At 48.5% G+C, this 18888-nt stretch overlaps 2 protein-coding genes and 1 pseudogene across 3 annotated transcripts; 2 read left to right on the forward strand and 1 right to left on the reverse strand.

Annotated features, from left to right (window-relative positions):
• The first annotated feature begins 1291 nt into the window (after positions 1-1291).
• Positions 1292-8153, forward strand: RAC3 (Rac family small GTPase 3). Its single transcript, XM_083726096.1, has 6 exons — positions 1292-1647; positions 4609-4680; positions 5988-6105; positions 6457-6519; positions 6825-6984; positions 7220-8153. The coding sequence occupies exons 1-6, from the start codon at positions 1613-1615 to the stop codon at positions 7348-7350; spliced, it is 579 nt and encodes a 192-aa protein (XP_083582222.1). The 5' UTR covers positions 1292-1612; the 3' UTR covers positions 7351-8153.
• Positions 7727-13532, reverse strand: DCXR (dicarbonyl and L-xylulose reductase). The gene is made up of 8 exons (XM_083726095.1): positions 13384-13532; positions 13196-13293; positions 12032-12186; positions 10682-10724; positions 10071-10170; positions 9806-9870; positions 9166-9283; positions 7727-8545 (listed from the first exon to the last, which is right to left on the reverse strand). Exons 1-8 carry the CDS (start codon positions 13430-13432, stop codon positions 8442-8444), a joined length of 732 nt encoding a protein of 243 aa, XP_083582221.1. The 5' UTR covers positions 13433-13532; the 3' UTR covers positions 7727-8441.
• Positions 13533-16533: 3001 nt separating this feature from the next.
• LOC310839374 (14-3-3 protein gamma pseudogene) lies at positions 16534-17627 on the forward strand (annotated as a pseudogene). The gene has a single exon. The product of its transcript is annotated as a 14-3-3 protein gamma pseudogene (transcript).
• Positions 17628-18888: the final 1261 nt, after the last annotated feature.

Consider the following 18888-nt stretch of genomic DNA (forward strand, 5'->3'; position numbering starts at 1 on the left):
GCAATGAAGACACAGCCTTGTAACTCAGTATTGCCAACACTGGCAGGCAAGCAGCTCTCCAGGATTTCAGGCAGAAGACATTCCCAGCCCTACCCTGGGGATGCCAGCGAGTGAATCTTGGACCTCTTCCACACAAAGCCAAAGCAGATCTGAGCCACAGCCCTTTCTGTTGTAGCGGAGTGCCTACATGCTTATTTATTAAGGAATGTCAGCATCACTCTTTATATGCGGCCACAGGGTGGTTCACAACAGAATAACCATACTGTGCACACATAACAATTACTTCAATCTGACTCAGAAGATAAACAGCAGCATCAGACTGCTGTAGACATTTAAAGGTGCAGTGGCCATGCCAGCAGAAAGGTGCCAACCCCCTACGGTAATGTAGTGGTTGCAGTGTTTGACTCCCCACAGGGAAGGGCACTTCTGGTCCTCCAGGTAATGTTGGGATCCAGCTCCCATCAGCAGCAATCTCAGCTAAAGCATCTATGACAGATGGTCATCCACCCTCACATATTTGCCCACCTCTTGGAGTTAGGGCCAGAGAAGCCAGGGTTCGAATTTCCATTCAGCCATTAAGTTCTCATGGGGTGACCTTGGGCCACACTTTCTCAGCCTCACCTACTTCGCATGCTTGTTGTGAGGATAACATGTATTGGAAGTCATGGGAGTGGCCAAAGGGGACAGGGGGCAAATCAAGTAAATTAATAAAAAATACTTAACCAAGTGATGCTCTCCCCCGCCCCCCAAAAAAGACCATAAACCCTGGCTACACCTGTGTTGGAGGTGGTGGTAGTCTGCCACTCAAACACAAGTGGGGCCAATGCTGTTGAGGCCATGCCCTGCTATGGGGCTACTTATGGGTGCCTGACTGGCCACTGGGAGGGCAGAATGAACCCTTGCTGTGACCCAGCCGGGGCTCTACTCCTGTTCTTCCAGGATCTGGAGCACCTTGGCAAAAAAGGCAGGGCATAAATGCAGGCAGCAAATAACTATTAGACTAGAAGAGGCTGCCTTTGCAGGCACCGGGCTCTCCTTCGCTGGAAGTTTCTAAACAGAGGTGGATTGGAGGGGTTCTGTAGCCCTGATTCCTGCATTGCAGGGGGTTGGACTAGACGACCCTCTGGGACCCCCTTCCAACTCCCCGGTTCTGTGATTGCAAAGGGCCCGATTCTGACCATTCCCCCCCCCCCCCCGTCGCCGACGGTGCTGGCTGCTGCTGTCCCAGGCGCCACCAGGCAGTGCACCAGTCAGTTGCTAAGCTACCGCGGGTTGCTCCCTAGGCGTCTGCTGGGTCCTAAGATCTGGGCATCTCCTGCAAGGTGCCTCTGCTCTGCCCCGCTTCCTTCCACACGGCTCCGCCGACGCGAGTCCAGGGGTGGCAGGGAGGGGCCACAGGACTCCCACGCTGCCGCCTCCTCCTTCCCTGGCCCCGCCCGGCTCTCTCTCTCTCTCTCTCTCTCTCTCTCTCTCTCTCTCTGGCTCGCTCCCTCTCCTCCCTCCCTCCCGCTCTCTCGTTCACTGCGGCTGCGGGCGGCATCCATCGCCAAAGAAGACGAGGCACACGGAGCCCGGCGCCCGCCGCCGCCGCCGCCATCGCAGCCGGGGCTAGATGCAGGCCATCAAGTGTGTGGTCGTGGGAGACGGGTGAGCGCCGCCGGAAGGCATCGCCGTCGGGGGGCGCGGATGGGCGAGGCTGGCGCTCGGCCCAGGCGGCAGGGGACCTCAAGGGTGGGGCTCTGGGCTAGCGGGGGGAGAATGAACGCCGACGCCTCGCGGAGAGGAAGAGGATGGTGCACTGGAAGGGAGAGGGGGGGCGTCTGGGGGAAGAGGGGGGTGGGTTTCCACCAGCAGAGGGGACCTGAGCACACGCCCATCTAGCTGCCTCTTGGGGAGGCGCCTGCTTTCCTATGCCTGCGCGCGCGCCCCTTACACACGCACCTATTGTTGCCCTACGAACCCCCCCCCCCATTGCCTTGCCAGCCTTTGCCCCTGATCATAGCTGCCCGCCGCCCCTCTCCTCTCATTCTTCTGTGCTGCCGCCCCCCTTTCTGCTGCAGTCTCCAGCAGGGGTGCCAACTTGAATAAAAATATTGGGGGGGGGGGAGGTAAGCCCCACCCCACGTATTCAATCACAAGACAAGGCGCACGCATACTATTTGAATGGCAACACTCGTCAACTTGGGGGGGGCATCAAATATTTTATGGGGGCGAGGGCGAAGGGACCTCGGCCCCCTAGCAGTTGGCTCCTAGGGTCTCCAGGGAAGGCTCCCACCCACCCCACGCTTCTGATCTGCCCCTCTGTTCGTCCTCCGGGTTTCCGCACTTAGCATCGCCATGTGGTTTGGTGGGAGCTTTTATGAAAGCCCTTCGCCTTCCCTTTCGCGCAACGCCTCCCCGCCTCTCCCGCGCACATACACACAACTGGATCGAGGAGCGGGGCGGCTGCTTTTATTGTGATGGGGATCTGATACCGATTCAGCGAGGCGGGCTGAGATAAGGTGTGTTTCCTTCTTTGAATCCTAAAATGATATGACCGCCCTGCGGATTGGCAGAGATGGGCAAATGCCCAGTCTTGATCGAGTGCCATTCTCTCTCACACACGCACAGAGCCATGGGTTTAAGTGCCACCAGCCAGGAGGATGTGTGAAGATAGCTTGGCAAGCTGACAGCAATAAGCCCTGGTGCAGGGTGAATCCCAAGGATGGTTACCAGCCACCTCAAATGTTCGGGCCAGCAAAGGAATACAGTATTGTGCTCAAATAACTATGTTGGTAGATGGATTCAGGGATTTAGGGAACTGTCCTGGGGCCAAGGCGTCAGCAGCATGTAGTGTGTTGTAGAAGGCATGTCAGTCATGGAACACAGATGCCTGGGTTCAAAGCCCTGCTGGGGGGCGGGTTGGGCAAATCACAGAGTCTCAGCCTATCCTACCCCATAGGGGTGAGAAAGAGGAGGTGATATTAGGTATGCTCCCTTAGCTCCTTAGAAGAAGGGTGCAATACAGATGTGATAAATGGCGGTGTGAAGTCAGGAGCCCCTAGTTCAGACATCACTTTAATGGTGAACTCTGTGGCTGGCCCTTTAGCACAGAGGATCTGGTTCAAACACAGTCAGCTATTTTTGTGGTGGTTGTCTGCCCTCTTCTGACTCTCTTTCTCCCCTCCCCACCTCATTATTGCCCTAGCGAATCAATCTCCCACCACCCCAATCTCTCAGCTTCAGGTTCCCTGGCTTCCCCTTCCAATAGCTCTGACCTGTCTTACAGTGGGTTCTTAGTATTATTTAGGCGATGCACACGAATCACGTTGAATGCTCAAAAAGCATTCTGTAAATGCCACGTGGTATTTATCGCAAGGCATTGGGTGGTCCAACTTCCCTGCCACCATTGATTTGGGGTATCCCCATTGCTCCACTGATATGAGAAGACTGTCTTTCTGCATGATTACAAAGATAAATAAAAACGTTACAGTGCATAATTCTAACATGGTCAAACTGCACCTCTCACCCAATCTGTTCAGACCTTTACTCAAAGAAAAGTTAAAATAATCTCCCTGTTTGCAGATGTTGGCAATTCCTGCTTTCAATGCTTCCCCGCCCCCACCCCCTAGAAAAATAGGTGCTGGTACTCAGCATGAAGTTCTTACAGCAAGTGCGACGCTTGTTAACAACAACAACAAAAGGTGACAGTACTGCGTGCTCTTGAGTACCCCCTGAAGACAAAAAAAACACACACAACACTGCCTGCTATAAACCATACCCAGTGAGATGGGGAAATGGCTAAGAATCAGAAGTGCGAGCATGCAAAGGAAATTTCCAGCACATGGGAAGGGAATGCTGTGACTGGGTACAAGGTGCGTGACCTCTCCCTATGCAATGGCTTGCCATTAGACAATGCTGGTGCTGATCTTAACAGAATCAGTCCACAGACATTATATCACAAGCATCCTTTTTTTTTTATGTGTGTTGCAGAGAAAGGACAGTAGAGAGCAATACATTTGTTTCCTACCAAATGGTTTTCACATGTATTCTCATGTACATGAGATCATATGGGTGAAAATTTGTCCCTTTGGCTTTTGTGCTTGCTGGCTGGGCCAGTGAGAGATCCTTGGTATGCAAAAAGCAAGCTTAAATGCAGGATCGTTGAACACCATTTTTCCTGTTGGAACTTAAAATCCTTGGCTATTAATTGTGTTTTCACTTTTTAACCCAATTGCACCCTGTTAGTCTCAACAATGAGGGGTGTTTTTTTAGGTTATTATGAGCCCAGATTAGTAGTGTGTGAAGAATCTCACTATAAGGGAAGGGTAGCTTTCCAGTTGTTGCCATACTACAACTCCAGTTATCTTGATCATGGCCAAGCTGGCTGGGGCTGATGAGTGTAGAACATTGGGTACCCCTGCTGTATAAGGTGTGTTTTCTGCCCCATAGAACAATGTCACTGAAGGAAGAAGTTTGGGTGTGTTAAGGCTAGATCACCCATACAAAAATCTAGATCTGATCCAGTGGCTGAGAATTGGGGAAATGCACCCCATTTCCCCCCTCTCAGCCCCGCTCTGTGCCATCCTGTTGTGTCTATGCTGTACGGCTCTGCTTTCGTTTCTTCAGGGCTGTGGGGAAGACCTGTCTGTTGATCAGCTACACGACAAATGCCTTCCCCGGAGAATACATCCCCACTGTGTGAGTATAAAGGTCCTACTACATAGTTGTGGGATAACATGCATGCGAAGATAATATGGTGGTTTGTAGAAGTCCCACACTGGGATGCTGATACTCTGGGTATTGAAAGAACTGGGACTCCTAGGGACACTTGAAGTGGAACAAATTGAGCAATAGTCTACTAAACACAAATGACTTTAAAAATAAAAAGAAGTATTTTGCTGTAGGCACATCTGCAGGGAAGCTGTAATTAGCCATTGTTTTCCAGTGTGTGTCCACACATAGCAAAAAAAAAAAGCACAGATGATCTATATGCCTGCTTTTCTTATGTGGAATTTTGTTGGGTAAAATAGCTCTGGTTGCGATGGCTATAGCATCCCTCAAGGATTGTGCTTAAGAATAATAGCACTATGGGAAATGTTCACTAGAGTCATATCATTTACATGCTTCTACCATACTTTCACTTGGAAAGTAACAGAGAAAGGGTTGTTGTTAAACTTATTCTCCACCTCTGTACAGATTGCTTGTTGAGTAACTTACTGAAATGTAATATACAGATTAACTCAGGTTACTTCTGCTCTAGCACGCTTTAACAATCCTGAGGCATTGCTTTTCTGCTCTCAACTGGAAGCAGAATTAAAAGGGAAGTTCAACAGATCACTTAATATATAATCCTAGAATGCCCACCACTATGGCTGTGATCTTTCTTATTTCTCCATTCAGCAAATGGCCCTTCTGACATCATTGAAAAGTGTCCTGCTTGCAGGTTGTCCTAAGACTGCTTTCACAGTGGGGCTGCTGATGTTAATCGCCCCTCCTAAATGCCTCTCATTATCAGTGCCTGTTTCTCCTGAGGGCTTTTTAAATTAATGGGGTTTAACATTACAAAACAGAGCTATTTCACTATATAAAATCAAAAAGAACAAATGTTACGGGAGGAAAATAATATTTTTAATAAAGACAGGCAGGGGTAGGGAGGTAGAAGAAGAGACTGTGCTACTACTTTTCAGGCACCATTAGGTTAGACAACATATGTGATTTAAGTGTGGTGGAGGAAGAAATAAAGCAATGTGATTGAGGGGATGCCCTAAAATGTGTAGTGAATAGTTACTGCTTTAGAAAGAGAAGTATTTAGTGGGAAGTATTCCAGCACAATTAATCTAGCATGGAATTAAGGTTGCAATCTGAAACCCACCTATTTGGGAGTAATCCGAATTGCTCAGTGGGAGTAGATATGTATAGGATCACACTGTGATACTGAGGGTGTGACCTGTGATGGTGGAGTAGAGAGTGATTCTCTGTTGCTGATGGAACATTTCCCCCTCCAGGTTTGATAATTATTCTGCCAACGTCATGGTAGATGGGAAGCCAGTAAACCTGGGACTGTGGGATACAGCAGGACAAGAAGACTATGACAGGCTAAGGCCTCTTTCCTACCCACAGACGGTAAGTGATGAGGCTGCCCCTCCACAAGTGGACTCGGATTATATCTCCTTTTAGAGAAAGGCTCCTCCACGTCTACCAAACTAGGCAGTACTCTTGTAGACTATGCACGAGTGCATTCCATGTTCTTTCTGCGATAAACAAGTTTGAATTACGTGACCATGAGAGAAATCTTCAGTCAGTTCAATAAAAAATTAAGCCAATATTACACATCCCTTTTGTGAAATCTGGTATTTTGGGGCGGGGGCTAAATTGAGAGGACAGTATTGGGACACAATATGCATTTCCTACACCTGTTGTTTCATCAGAAGTTACATACCACCCTCGTCATGGATCCTGCTTGTATCCTTGCAGGATGTTTTCCTGATTTGCTTCTCACTGGTGAGCCCAGCTTCCTTTGAAAACGTCCGAGCCAAGGTAAGAGGTTTTCTCTTAAGAATACAGAAGTGACTACCAAGAGGTAGGCCTGTTCGTAGCAGCCTAGCCACAGATTGGCAGAGGGTGCCTTTCATCTTGCTGCCCAAAGCACATGAGTGATGCCTCAAGGACAGGATTAAAAGTCAGTGAAGTAGAATCAGGATATTTTCCAAAAGGCCTCTCCCAGGCATCTTTGGCAAAGCAAAGAGTCAGGAAGGGCCACCTATCCTTGGGTACCATTTTGCTTCTAGTGCACAGTAACTTCTGCCGTCAAGGATATTCACTCCCTTGCTTCTCATTTTCAGTGGTACCCAGAAGTTCGACATCACTGCCCCAACACACCAATCATTTTGGTGGGCACCAAGCTGGATCTGAGGGATGACAAGGACACCATTGAGAGACTGCGTGACAAGAAGCTGGCTCCCATTACCTACCCTCAGGGTCTAGCTATGGCCAGGGAAATTGGTGAGTCTTGGAAGCGGGGGCTACAGGAAGCAATGGTGAACTGAGGGGGACACAGCATTCTCCCAACAATTAGAAGTGTTAGCCTCTGTGCTTTTCCATCTTTTTGTCTATCATGTGCACTAGAACCTTGCTTCCCCCCCAAAGAAGAATTTTATAATCAAGGTTTAAGGATCTGAGGGGGAAGCAGAGAAATCGCAACTCTCCCTAAGTCATGTTGTCTCCTGAATTCCTCCAGGTTCAGTCAAGTACCTAGAGTGTTCTGCCCTTACACAGCGTGGCCTCAAGACCGTCTTTGATGAAGCCATCCGTGCTGTGCTCTGTCCTCCCCCCGTGAAGAAGCCTGGCAAGAAGTGCACCGTGTTCTAAGGGCGTCTGAGTTCAGCATGTTATGGGTGTCTCCTCCTTGTATGTGCCAGGAGGAAGCGTTCGCTGGGTGTTCCCGCAATGGGAGAGGCGGGGCCCTTCATCATGTACGAAGTCAGTGTTTTTTAAATGTCTCTTTGATTTAACGTCTGTGTCGATGTAAAAGGGCCGCATGGGAGGAGGAGGAGCTCAATGCTGTCCCACCCCCAGGGTGGAGCGGTGGGAGGTGCATGCTCCCCGTGTCTCCATGCCGGGGGGGGGGGTAATGCATGAATGGAAAGACCAGCCCTTTATTACTACTTCTATTGGTGCTAGAGCATTGTGGCAGGAGCAGGTAACAAACCCCAGCTGGGGCAGGGAAAGACAAACGGGACACAGGTTGAAGAAGCAGCCTTTATAGTGCTTTATTTGCACGAGACACTAGCAAAGCTAAATGATCAGTGCAGCTCTGTGCCATCCCAAGCTGCCTTCGCCTTTCAGGATATCAGCCTGTGTGCTGCTCCTCAGCTGGTTTTACAGACCATCAGCTCTCCCAAAGATGGAGAGTTGGAGGAAGGCCTCTTTACCTTGTCCAGCCTGAGCAGGACAGGGCCAGATGGCAGGAACCTTTCTGTAAGATTAAAGATGATGCAGGTGGAAAGGGTTATGGCCAACCCCTTCCTTTTGTCAGGTGGGATGGACTGGGGGATGGAGCAGGGAGAGCTTTGGAGGGGTTGGGATGGAGACGGGTCCAGTTTTTAATCATCGTGTAGAGTGATGAGCTGAACACCTCTTATTTTATACAATAAACATTTCTCCATAAGTAAGGAAGTGTGATTTGTTCAGGATCAGCGGCAGAAGCAAGCGTCCTACGGCCCTCACTTTCCGCATGCATCCACTAATGGAACCCACTTGGTCTGTCTCTCTGCGGCCACAACATCCGTCATCCCTGGTTATTGGCCAGGCTGATGGGAGCTGGGGCCCATGAAGATCTAGAGTTGCGGCAAGTTCCCCATCCATGTTCCACAGAATTCCATTCCACGTCTCAGTCTGTTCCGGATGACTCAGTAGGGGAAAAAAATCAACACAGGGAAGACGGAAGCAAATGCTGGATTTTAGCAGGCAAGGAATCCTCCGTCGACTGGCAGCATGGCACCTGTCGTCATGTTGCTTTGGTTGCTCAGCAGGAAGAGGATGCTGTTCACCACATCGTCCACCTCTGTAACGATAGACCAGAGGCAGCTCTAGGCAATCAAGTCCACGGAATCCCCTTGGGCTTTCAGAGGTGGATGAAATGCCCCAAACTCCAAACGAGATCTTCCCCATCCTTGCACTTCCATATGTGCTGTAGCCCTGCCCCAAGACTGTTCTCTCTGGCAGATACTAACTGGAGTCTGTCAACCAGTTATACATGTGATAGGACTCCTGCATGTGATTTCTCCCAAGGCAGTTTTCAACGGATTGTGTGCTTTTCGAGCAAATCCATACAGGACAGGGGTAGTATAGCCCCTGTGTGACAACTGCACTCTCCTGACTACTGACTACTGCACGTACTGACTAGCTACATGTCTATCAGGAAAAGGGGAAATAGCAGTTTTGCCTGTCCCTGGAAGGATGTCCATTTGCCATGATCTTAAATGGTAAGCAATCCTCCTTCATTTTGAGACACAATCCCTTTAGGCCAGTGGAAGCAGGGTATTTTGGGGGAAGTCAGAGGCAATCTCAACTGTTCCATGTTACTCAGAGGAGGCTGCCATGCTCTTCTCTTTTCTACTAGGTTTCCAAAGCTACAGAGGCCCCCACTTGCGCTCCTTGTGGGAAACTGATGCTTCAAGTTACCTGCAAATTTCCCCAATGGGATGCGGCTAATCATAGGTCCAGCTTTCTGGGGATCAGTCCAGTTGAGGCGGCCCATGTCCGTCATGACCACCGTGGGGTTCACACTGTTCACCCGAATCTTGAAAAAGCAAGGACAGGAAAGTAGATAATGAATGCAGGCTTAGCCCACACATGCCAGCAGGACACCTGCTGGGGCTTTCAGATCTTCCCCCTCTTTTATAACCATTCTTGTCCATAAACAGAAATCTCCAGAGACAGAGATTTTCCCAACTGGCATGTAGGAATATATACATGATTCTGACTTATTCAACCTGATTACCTTCAGGGCAGGATCCAGCTGAGTTTTCCTCTTTGGCCTACATCAGGGATGATGAACCAAGTGGCCTTCCCAGATGTTCTTGGACTACAACTCCCATCATCCCTGACCATGTGGCCATGTTGACTGAGACTGATAGGAATTGTAGTCTAACAACATTTGGTGGGGGGGACACAGGTTCCTCAACACTGCCATAGGCATATATCCTGATTCAACCACTATTAGCCTCTGTTTACTCTACTCTGACTGCACTATAGTTCTCATGGCCTTTTCACTCCAGATGTTCACATTCTTATAAATAATTCATCAAGGTTCAGTTCTTACCTTATGGGGACCCAGCTCCAGAGCCATTGTCTTTGTCAGCATATCCAAGGCACTCTTGGTGGAACCTTCAACACAACAAGAGAATTTAGTGTCCTGGGTTGCTGCCTGCTCATCCCCACACCCCAATCCTGCCCCTCACACTCTCATCTATGGCCAGCTTGAACAAGCATGGCTTGAGGCAACGTTGTCACTGCAATCACTGCTTGCAGATTCCACCTGTGTTTAGCAGGAAGGACAGCAGCAAAAACCTTGTAGTTTTACTCACAGTAAACCGTATGATCGGTCAGAGCCCGATGAGACGCCTGGCTCGAGACATTCACAATTGCACCTGGTGCTCCCCTGGCAATCAGTTTCCGAGCAACAATCTGAAACGCATGGCACCCGATAAAGGGGTGAGGACATTGTAGCTTGGGGTTTAATGTGCACTATCACCATTGTAACTAAAGACAAGCCTTGAACACAGAGGAGCAGTTACATGGAGAATTTCTAATGTACCTCAGCCCTGAATGAGCACGCGACAGCATGGTCAAAGCTCTACATCAGGCATCCCCAGATGTTTTGGGACTACAACTCCCATCATCCCTAGCTAACAGGGCCAGTGGTCAGGGATGATGGGACTTGCAGTCCCAAAACATCTGGAGGGCTGAGTTTGGGGATGCCTGCTCTACATGTTTACCACCTTAAGGCTGTGGTCCTATGCACTTACTTGGGGAGTAAATCCCATCGTTTATTTGTGAGTGTTTACTTCAGAGTGAACATGCATAGGATTGAGCTAGGATTCCTACGGGAGGCCAGAATACTAGCCCAGCCTCTGAGCCTTTTGCTTGGCAGCTCAGAAGTGAGCATTGCCCTCCCAACACCGCGCAGACTTCTCACCTGGGAGACGTGCAGTGCGGCCCGAAGGTTGACATTGAATGACCTACATAAAAGCAAAGTCAGATTAAATATGCAAAGCAAAGCAGACAGCAATGCCTTGAGATTACTGCTAGGGACCAAAATATGCAGGGACAACATTTGTAACCTGCAAACAGAGCACTGCCCCCCTATTTTAGCAACGGATCTGCCTTGACAATAACCAAGCAGATAAAATAAAACTAGCCTCTCCGCCCCTCTCTCCAGCGGCAGGAAGAGTTGTGGTTGGCGCCTCAGTGAGCAGCTCTTTTATTTGGCAAACTGGGACAGATTAAAATGAAAACATCAATCTAGGATAAATAATAATAATAATAATAATTTATTATTTATACCCCGCCCATCTGGCTGGGCCTCCCCAGCCACTCTGGGCGGCTTCCATAAAAACCAAAAATACAGTAAAATCACACGTTAAAAACTTCCCTGAACAGGGCTGCCTTAAGATGTCTTCTGAATGTCAGGTAGTTGTTTATTGCTTTGACATCTGCTGGAAGGGCGTTCCACAGGGTGGGCGCCACTACCGAGAAGGCCCTCTGCCTGGTTCCCTGTAGCTTTGCTTCTCGCAATGAGGGAACCGCCAGAAGGCCCTCGGCGCTGGACCTCAGCGTCCGGGCAGAATGATGGGGGTGGAGACGCTCCTTCAGGTATACTGGACCGAGGGCGTTTAGGGCTTTAAAGGTCAGCACCAACACTTTGAATTGTGCTCGGAAACATACTGGGAGCCAATGTAGGTCTTTCAAGACCGGTGTTATATGGTCTCGGCGGCCGCTCCCAGTCACCAGTCTAGCTGCCGCATTCTGGATTAGTTGTAGTTTCCGAGTCACCTTCAAAGGTAGCCCCACGTAGAGCACATTGCAGTAGTCCAAGCGGGAGATAACCAGAGCATGCACCACTCTGGCGAGACAGTCCACAGGCAGATAGGGTCTCAGCCTACGTACCAGATGGAGCTGGTAAACAGCTGCCCTGGACACAGATTTGACCTGTGCCTCCATGGACAGCTGTGAGTCCAAAATGACTCCCAGGCTGCGCACCTGGTCCTTCAGGGGCACAGTTGTCCCATTTGGGACCAGGGAGTACCCCACACCTGCCCGCTCTCTGTCCCCCCAAAGCAGTACTTCTGTCTTGTCAGGATTCAACCTCAATCTGGCTTTATTACACATCTTTCAGGATTGGATGCAGAAAGCCTCAAGGGCTCAGAGTGAGAATCTGCAAGGCACATAATTGTATGACAGCTTGCAGTGTGAAATTAGGCATCTCTTCCCCTAACCACCAGATACCAACAAGGGAACCTGCCTGTAGCCCCGGGTCTGGGATTACCTGTCAAAGGCCTCCTTGGTCACCTGTAGGAATGGTTGCAGCAGTGCTACAGCAGCATTATTCACCAACAGGTCAATATCTCCCACTGTGCTCAGTGCTGCCTCTGTGGCCTCCCAGTCTCCTAAGTCTATGCATAGCGTCTGGATGTCAGGGCACTAAGAACAGAGAAAACAGATAGAGATCAGGGTTAAACTAGTGGAGCAGAAGAGAATCTGGGTCTGCTGGTGCCCCAGTTCCTGTTCTTCCAACAAACATACAGACGCACAGAATAGGTTGAAGACGTATGTGGTTGATGGTTCAAGACTAGGGTTGTCAGATCCTATCTTCACCCTGAAATTAATTCTGTATCATTAGGGGCACTTTTACACAAGTGTGTGTGACATCGTCTGCATCTCATATGAGAATGTAACATCTTGGATGAGGGATAGCTCAGTTGGTAGAGAGCATGAGACTCTTAATCTCAGCGTCGTGGGTTTGAGCCCCAAGTTGGGCGAAAGATTCCTGCATTACCGGGGTTGGCTTAGAATTATGATCCTTGTGCTCCTTTCCAACTCGTACGATTCTATGTAAGATCTACACACGTTGGAATGTGCCTTTCGCATTTTGTACCCTGCATTAATCATAATCACACAAATAGTGCCACAGGTGAAAACTGCATGGAAGGCAAAACTGTGCAGGCAGATAATTCCTCCCGCCCCCGCTATACATTGTTTCTCAGTACAGTGGTATCTCAGGTTACATACGCTTCAGGTTACAGACTCCACTAAGCCAGAAATAGTGCTTCAGGTTAAGAACTTTGCTTCAGGATAAGAACAGAAATCGGGCTCCAGCGGCGCGGCGGCAGCAGGAGACCCCATTAGCTAAAGTGGTGCTTAAGGTTAAGAACAGTTTCAGGTTAAGTATGGACCTCCGGAACGAATTAAGTACTTAACCCGAGGCATCACTGCAATGCTCCTACACGCTGAATAGTGTAGGTAGTGTTAAGAAATTCAACAAGGAAGCTTTTCTCAGCACCGGGTCTCCATGAAGATCAGCTATCTATATGGGATCAGCTGGTCGGCAGGTGGGAGCATGAGTGTGGGCAACCCCAGCCAGTAAGAGCCCTCTCAGAAGCTTGACGACCCTACACGAGCTTTTCTGAAAGAGGCATTGAAGAAGGACTACCTCCTTTTGCAGGTGGTCGAGATCCGCCTGGGTCCGGCTCAGCGCGACCACCTGGGCCCCGGCACGGCTCAGCGCCACCGCCACAGCCCGGCCGATTCCTGCAAAAAGGAGTAAGGAAATGCCTCTTAAATGACCGGAGAGGGTGCGCGGGGGCCGCTGCTTTCAGGCCGGAGACCCCTGGCCGGTACCTTTGCCCGCCCCCGTCACCAGAGCCCGGCGTCCCGAGAAGACCTCCATCTCCCGCCGTGGCGCAGAAAGTCTGGAGTCCGGAGTCCCCGCCTCGGGGCGAAGATCAGAGCGCGGGGCGTGCAAAGAGGGAGGCGGGGCAAGGTCGGGACCGCCCCTCTAGGACCCTGCCAATCACAGCTCGCCCCGGAACCGCCCCTTCCCTCCCGCTTGAAAACGGGGCTCCTTTTTCTCCCGTCTCAGGTTTACTCCGCCCACACAGAGGTAAACAGTAGCAGACTAGCCTTTCCTTTGTCTAAAAGATGGGTCTGCTCCGTTACTTCTGACGCCATGTTTCCCCTCTGAATTTTGTAGCTGCTGTTCCCTAAGAGCAGGGGTCTGCAACCCGCGGCTCCGGAGCCGCATGTGGCTCTTTTACACCTTTGCCACGGCTCCGGGGTGAATACTAGCGAGGGGAAGAGCCGCATTGTGTGCCCCGACACTCCCCACTGTGGCGGGCGCTGTACTGGCTGTGACGTCGCATGGGGGCAGTGCGTGCATTAGTCACGCACCGTCCCGACGTCACCTTCCCGCCCGCCCGCCCGCTACATTGTAAGGGGCATGTACGCTGGTCACTGCATTGAAAGGGGGCATGTACGCTGGTCACTGTTTTGAAGGGGAGTGAAGAACACACACACACACACAAAAAGGTAACTTGTTAATTTAACGTTTATTTCTATGAGGAGGAGTAAACAAAGAAAAAATAAAAAAGTGACAAAAAAGTTATTTTTATAATGACGAGTTTTGCGGCTCCCAGTTTTTTTTTCCTTCGGAAACGGGTCCAAGTGGCTCTTTTTGTCTTAAAGGTTGCAGACCCCTGCCTAAGAGGCAATGGCGAATGCGAAGACTTCCCTCTCCCCTAGGGATGGGGACCTTCTCCCCAGTCCCGGTCATTCTTTTTCTTTCAATTTCCAACGTTTTCTGGCAACATCTTAAAAATTGCCCTGCACAGATATTGTCCACGGTGTTTTGTTTTCCTTTTTACCCCATTTTGCAGGCGGGGTGAGGCGGGACCGGAGAGGATGTCACACGTGCCTGTCAATGTAATTCATTTTTTAATATTATTACTATCAACCTCATATTGCAGGTCGGGAGGGCTGAGAAGGAAAGCGGTTTATGGCAGCCCTTTAGTGTTGCCCACTGGGTGTTGTTAATCCTCAAACTGCTAAATTGCCTCGCCTCAAGCAAGTGCCTAGAAGAAAGAAAGAAAGAAAGAAAAACCCAAGTTCAACTGAGTGTGGTATATTCCATTCATTTGCACGCTGGCCCCTTTGCGCTTTTACCCATCTTCATAAATGATCTCAGATAAAATAAACTGGCCTTGAGGGACACCGATCGTGGGTGATTCTTACTGGCAACATTCAGGTAAACGTCTCTGGTCTCCAGTAATTTAATGGTCCATTCTTACACTTCCATAATCCCATTGTTACTGGACACCCCCTCTTAAAAATAAAAATAAAAAAGACAGTTCTCAGCTCTGACCTGCTCCGTGAACCCAGATCATCATCACAGGACTGAAAACAAGCTACTGGATATCCTATTTGCTGGATTCTGAATCAGTGTGCAGTCAGTATTTATCTTTATGCATGTCCAAGGTAGTTCATACAAATAAATAAATAAAACAGTAAAATAAACAAATAGCAGTGAAATACCAGGTTAAAAAGCCTAGGGGAATATTTTTATTTAATTATATGAAGCAAGTATTCTGCAGCACCATATCATAAAACATATCAGGGTGGTGCACACTATAACACAATATCGTTTAATTTAAACTTAATAATAAAGTATTACTGATACGGAAAGGGGGGGGCATGTCTTCTTTACCTTCTTCGCTACAATATATCCATTTATTTCCAATTGTCAATGTCAAAAGGGACTAAAATCTATAAAATTCATAGAAAATCAACGTGCCAGTTTGCTCAATTTCTCTAGGACTCCATCACACCTCCTCTGTCCAGCATAATCCCTCAAGCAAGGTGTTAAGACCCTAATCCTGTCAAATCGCTCTGATCAGCCTTTCCTCCAGGCAATGTCAGGTGGCAGACTGGACCATTGTCTTCTCATCCCCAATACTCAGGAAGTGTTTATCTGCGCATATCTCCGACTCTGCATATTCCCCCCTCCCTCCTCCATATGTTAATCTGTGCAACCCAACCTCCCTTTAATATATTCATGATGTAATCTGTGTAACCAAACCTCTCTTTAATGTATTCATGACGTGTTTTGCACTGTATTCTGGGACATGGAGGGAGTTTCAAAAACTCATGTCACCCCTTTCTCACTGTTCAATCTCGCCTTGAACCTGTTGCGCAATAAACTTGGATCTTCTGCAGTTTGCTCCTGTCTACGGCTGAGCTCATTTTCCTCCGCGGGGACCCACGGACTTAGTCCGATGAGCTGGGTGGCAGAGCAGCCTCGCACCCAGATTTTGCAGTAACAATTACCTTCATTAAATATCTATACAGCCCAGCACCCATGGATCTTAGAGGGGGTTCACAACATAAGTAAACACATGCATCAATGTAGGGCCCAGGTGAGCCTCCATAAGGAACAAATTCTGTAAGCAGGGTGGGGGCAACTGATAAAGCCCTCCTTGGTCACCACTGGTGACCAGGAATTCCACATAGGCGAGGAGGGACAGAGCGTTGTTTCACCTTTGCCAAGTGACTCAGCTTCCATACTTGGAGGACAGGGAGTAATGGCCTCCATTGTCAGAGTGACAATGTTTCTCCTTTGCCTGCCAGCTGTGCTTCTAGCCTGCTATTCTTCACCAGCCTAATTCTTATTTGTAAAAAGGGCCCCAGTAACTTTTGAGGCCTTAGTAACAAGGCTGGCATTATCTTTACTAACCCACATTTCGTGCAATTGTGCCATGACACTTTTTGATTTTGATCGTCTGTGTTTTGATTCTGTAACACTTGCGTTGGAACACCACACCACATTTCCAAACACAACAGATGACGGGCTACTTGAAGCCTGCCACTTGACATAATTTCCTACTTGAAAGGCGGCAGGATTCCTGTTCCCTACCACCCAGCTTTTTGTGGAAATAAAATTGGCTGCTTCGGAACATTCCAGAACATTCCTGTCCCTGTGACATCACTTGCTGCCTGCCATACAGCTAGAATCTCCCCCTGGCCCATTCAGGCCAGTCTGCGACTGCTGGCCTCTCCCTGTCAATGTTGAGCCGCAAGCAGCTGGTGCAGGCAGCACAGCTAGCAGAACAATGTGGCAGGTACAAGGACATGGCCACTGCCATGAGGCAGCTTGTGATGGAAGGGAAAGACCCACTAACCCACGAGGAGAAGACCCTGCTTTCTGAGGCCTACAAGCTCCTAACACAGGAGCGGTGCTCTTCTTGGCGACGGCTAAAGCACTCCGTGGAGCAAGGGGTGGGAAAGCAGAAGGAACAAGCACAAGCTTACCGCGAGACCATAAAGAAGGAGCTGGAAGCAGAGTGTTGGGAGATCCTCAGCCTCTTAGACCACGTACTGCTGAAGCACTGCAGTGACACAGATTATGAAAGCCGGGCGTTTTACCTGAAGATGAAAGGGGACAACTACCGCTTCTTAGCTGAGGTGGCCCTGCCCGATGTCAAGGAGACGCTTGTGAAATCTGCGCAGAAAGTTTATGGGGAGGCTCAGGAAATCAGTCAGTGGCATTTGGAACCTACTCATCCGTTGGCTTTGGCTGTGGCTCTGAATTACTCCATCCTTTATTATGAGGTTCTCAACAACCCTCAGCAGGCAACCAAACTGGCCAAGGCTGCGTTCGATAAGGCAATCGCTGGACTGGAGACTCTCAGCCTAGAGTATTACAAGGAATCCACAGTCATCATGCAGCACCTGAGGGACAACATTGTGCAGTGGACTGGTACCCAACCACAGCAGGAGGAGAGCAACGGGGGAGAGCTTGAAGGCTAATAACTGGAGTCCTGAAACTGGCATTTTAACCACAGTGAAATGAACCATAGAATCCATTGAGGAGCAGCAACAATACAGACTCCCTTAGCCTTTGTACAGTATTACATTTGCCAGGTACCAGACCCATTCCATAGATGACTCATGTAAATGCAGGTGTCCCTGCTAGCAATAATAGCCCATTCCTAATGCACTTTGGCTGTACTGCTGTAAAGGTTCAAATCTTACAGGATATTATGTAATGCTAGGGACTAACAAAAAAATTAAATCTTGCCATCGCACCCTGATCCTCTTCTCTGTGCCATTTACTACTCCACGCTTGAGAGTAGATGAAATGCATGCTTCAGATAAACTCCTGGCAACAACTAGAAGAAATTGGCAGAACAGACTGGTATCTTTCAGTGTGTTAAGACATATACTGTACTGTGGAGAATGTTCAGAGATGGGTAAACAAACAAACACAGAGAGAGATGGGTAAACACTGTTATGGCTTTAGTTAATGCTGGAAGGAACCATGGTAACTTTGTACTTTGTGCAAAATACTTTTGCACAGCTTAAGAGTTGAATCACCTTTGTCAAACTGTTTGAAAAAAACATTCCTGTGACATTAGATTAATACTGTTATCACATGGTCAGGGTGACTGAGTCACAGCAAGAGGCACTGGTTGTTTCTAAACATACATTTCCCCCATTAAAATTAAGCACTGGAATGTGAACCATTCTAAGTTCTTAGACGTACATTAAAAAGGTTTCAAAATGCTTACAATCTCTTAGATAATCAGCATGTAGGTTTATTCTAATATTACATTTTAGATAGGGAAAATGTATTAAATGCATGTTTTCAGCAGGGACCCATTATGAGGATGCATGTACCGGTATATTAACTAAGTCCTGAATACTATTCAAAAACATGGTACAGCAACTCCGAAGGAAAGGAGAGTCAGTGAAACACATTATTTTTTAGATTCATTTTCTAGAAAAGAAATGTGGTAGTTGCTAAACCAGTAAGTGCCAACATCATTGCTCAAAGCGAAAACTCGTACATAAGCAAATTGAGCATGGCTAAATTGACAAAATGACACTTGTACAAAAAGAAGTACAAGTGAACAAAGCAGAAGATCTTAAGGCCCCAATTAAGTCTGGAAAACTGACACCACCACCTTATGCACTGCAAGGCTTGAGTTTATTCTCCGGTGCCTCAAAACCATCTTTAAGCCTTTGCTGACGCTCAATCAGACATCACAGCTAGTTGCAGACTTGACTCCTCATTTTACTCTACTAAAACTTTAAGAGCTGTGGTGTTTATAAAAAGCTACTAGAACCCTAGAATTGGAAAGGACCACAAGGGTCACCTAATCCAACCCCTTGCAATGTAGGAATCTTTTGCCCAGCATGGGTCTCAAACCCATAACCCTGAAATTAAGAGTCTTGTGCTCCAACAACTGAGCTATACTGGGTTCCGTGCTCCTTCAGTGCTGTGTAGAGAGCCAGTTGGGTGTTCCAAGGTTTTTCACGATTGAGAATAAAAAAATAACACACTTCTAAAAA

Source organism: Podarcis gaigeae, assembly GCF_964106915.1.
Source record: "Podarcis gaigeae genome assembly, chromosome: 2".
Classification (NCBI taxonomy): Eukaryota; Metazoa; Chordata; class Lepidosauria; order Squamata; family Lacertidae; genus Podarcis; species Podarcis gaigeae.

Bases quoted from the DNA above. Each gene is read 5' to 3' on its own strand.
- DCXR (XM_083726095.1), bottom strand. From the start codon at position 13,432: ATGGAGGTCTTCTCGGGACGCCGGGCTCTGGTGACGGGGGCGGGCAAA. The intron at 13,294-13,383 runs GTACCGGCCAGG...TCCTTTTTGCAG, and splicing joins GGTGACGGGGGCGGGCAAAG to GAATCGGCCGGGCTGTGGCG. The intron at 12,187-13,195 runs GTAGTCCTTCTT...CTCTGTTCTTAG, and splicing joins TCGACCACCTGCAAAAGGAG to TGCCCTGACATCCAGACGCT.
- RAC3 (XM_083726096.1), top strand. From the start codon at position 1,613: ATGCAGGCCATCAAGTGTGTGGTCGTGGGAGACGG. The intron at 4,681-5,987 runs GTGAGTATAAAG...TTCCCCCTCCAG, and splicing joins GGAGAATACATCCCCACTGT to GTTTGATAATTATTCTGCCA. The intron at 6,106-6,456 runs GTAAGTGATGAG...GTATCCTTGCAG, and splicing joins CTCTTTCCTACCCACAGACG to GATGTTTTCCTGATTTGCTT.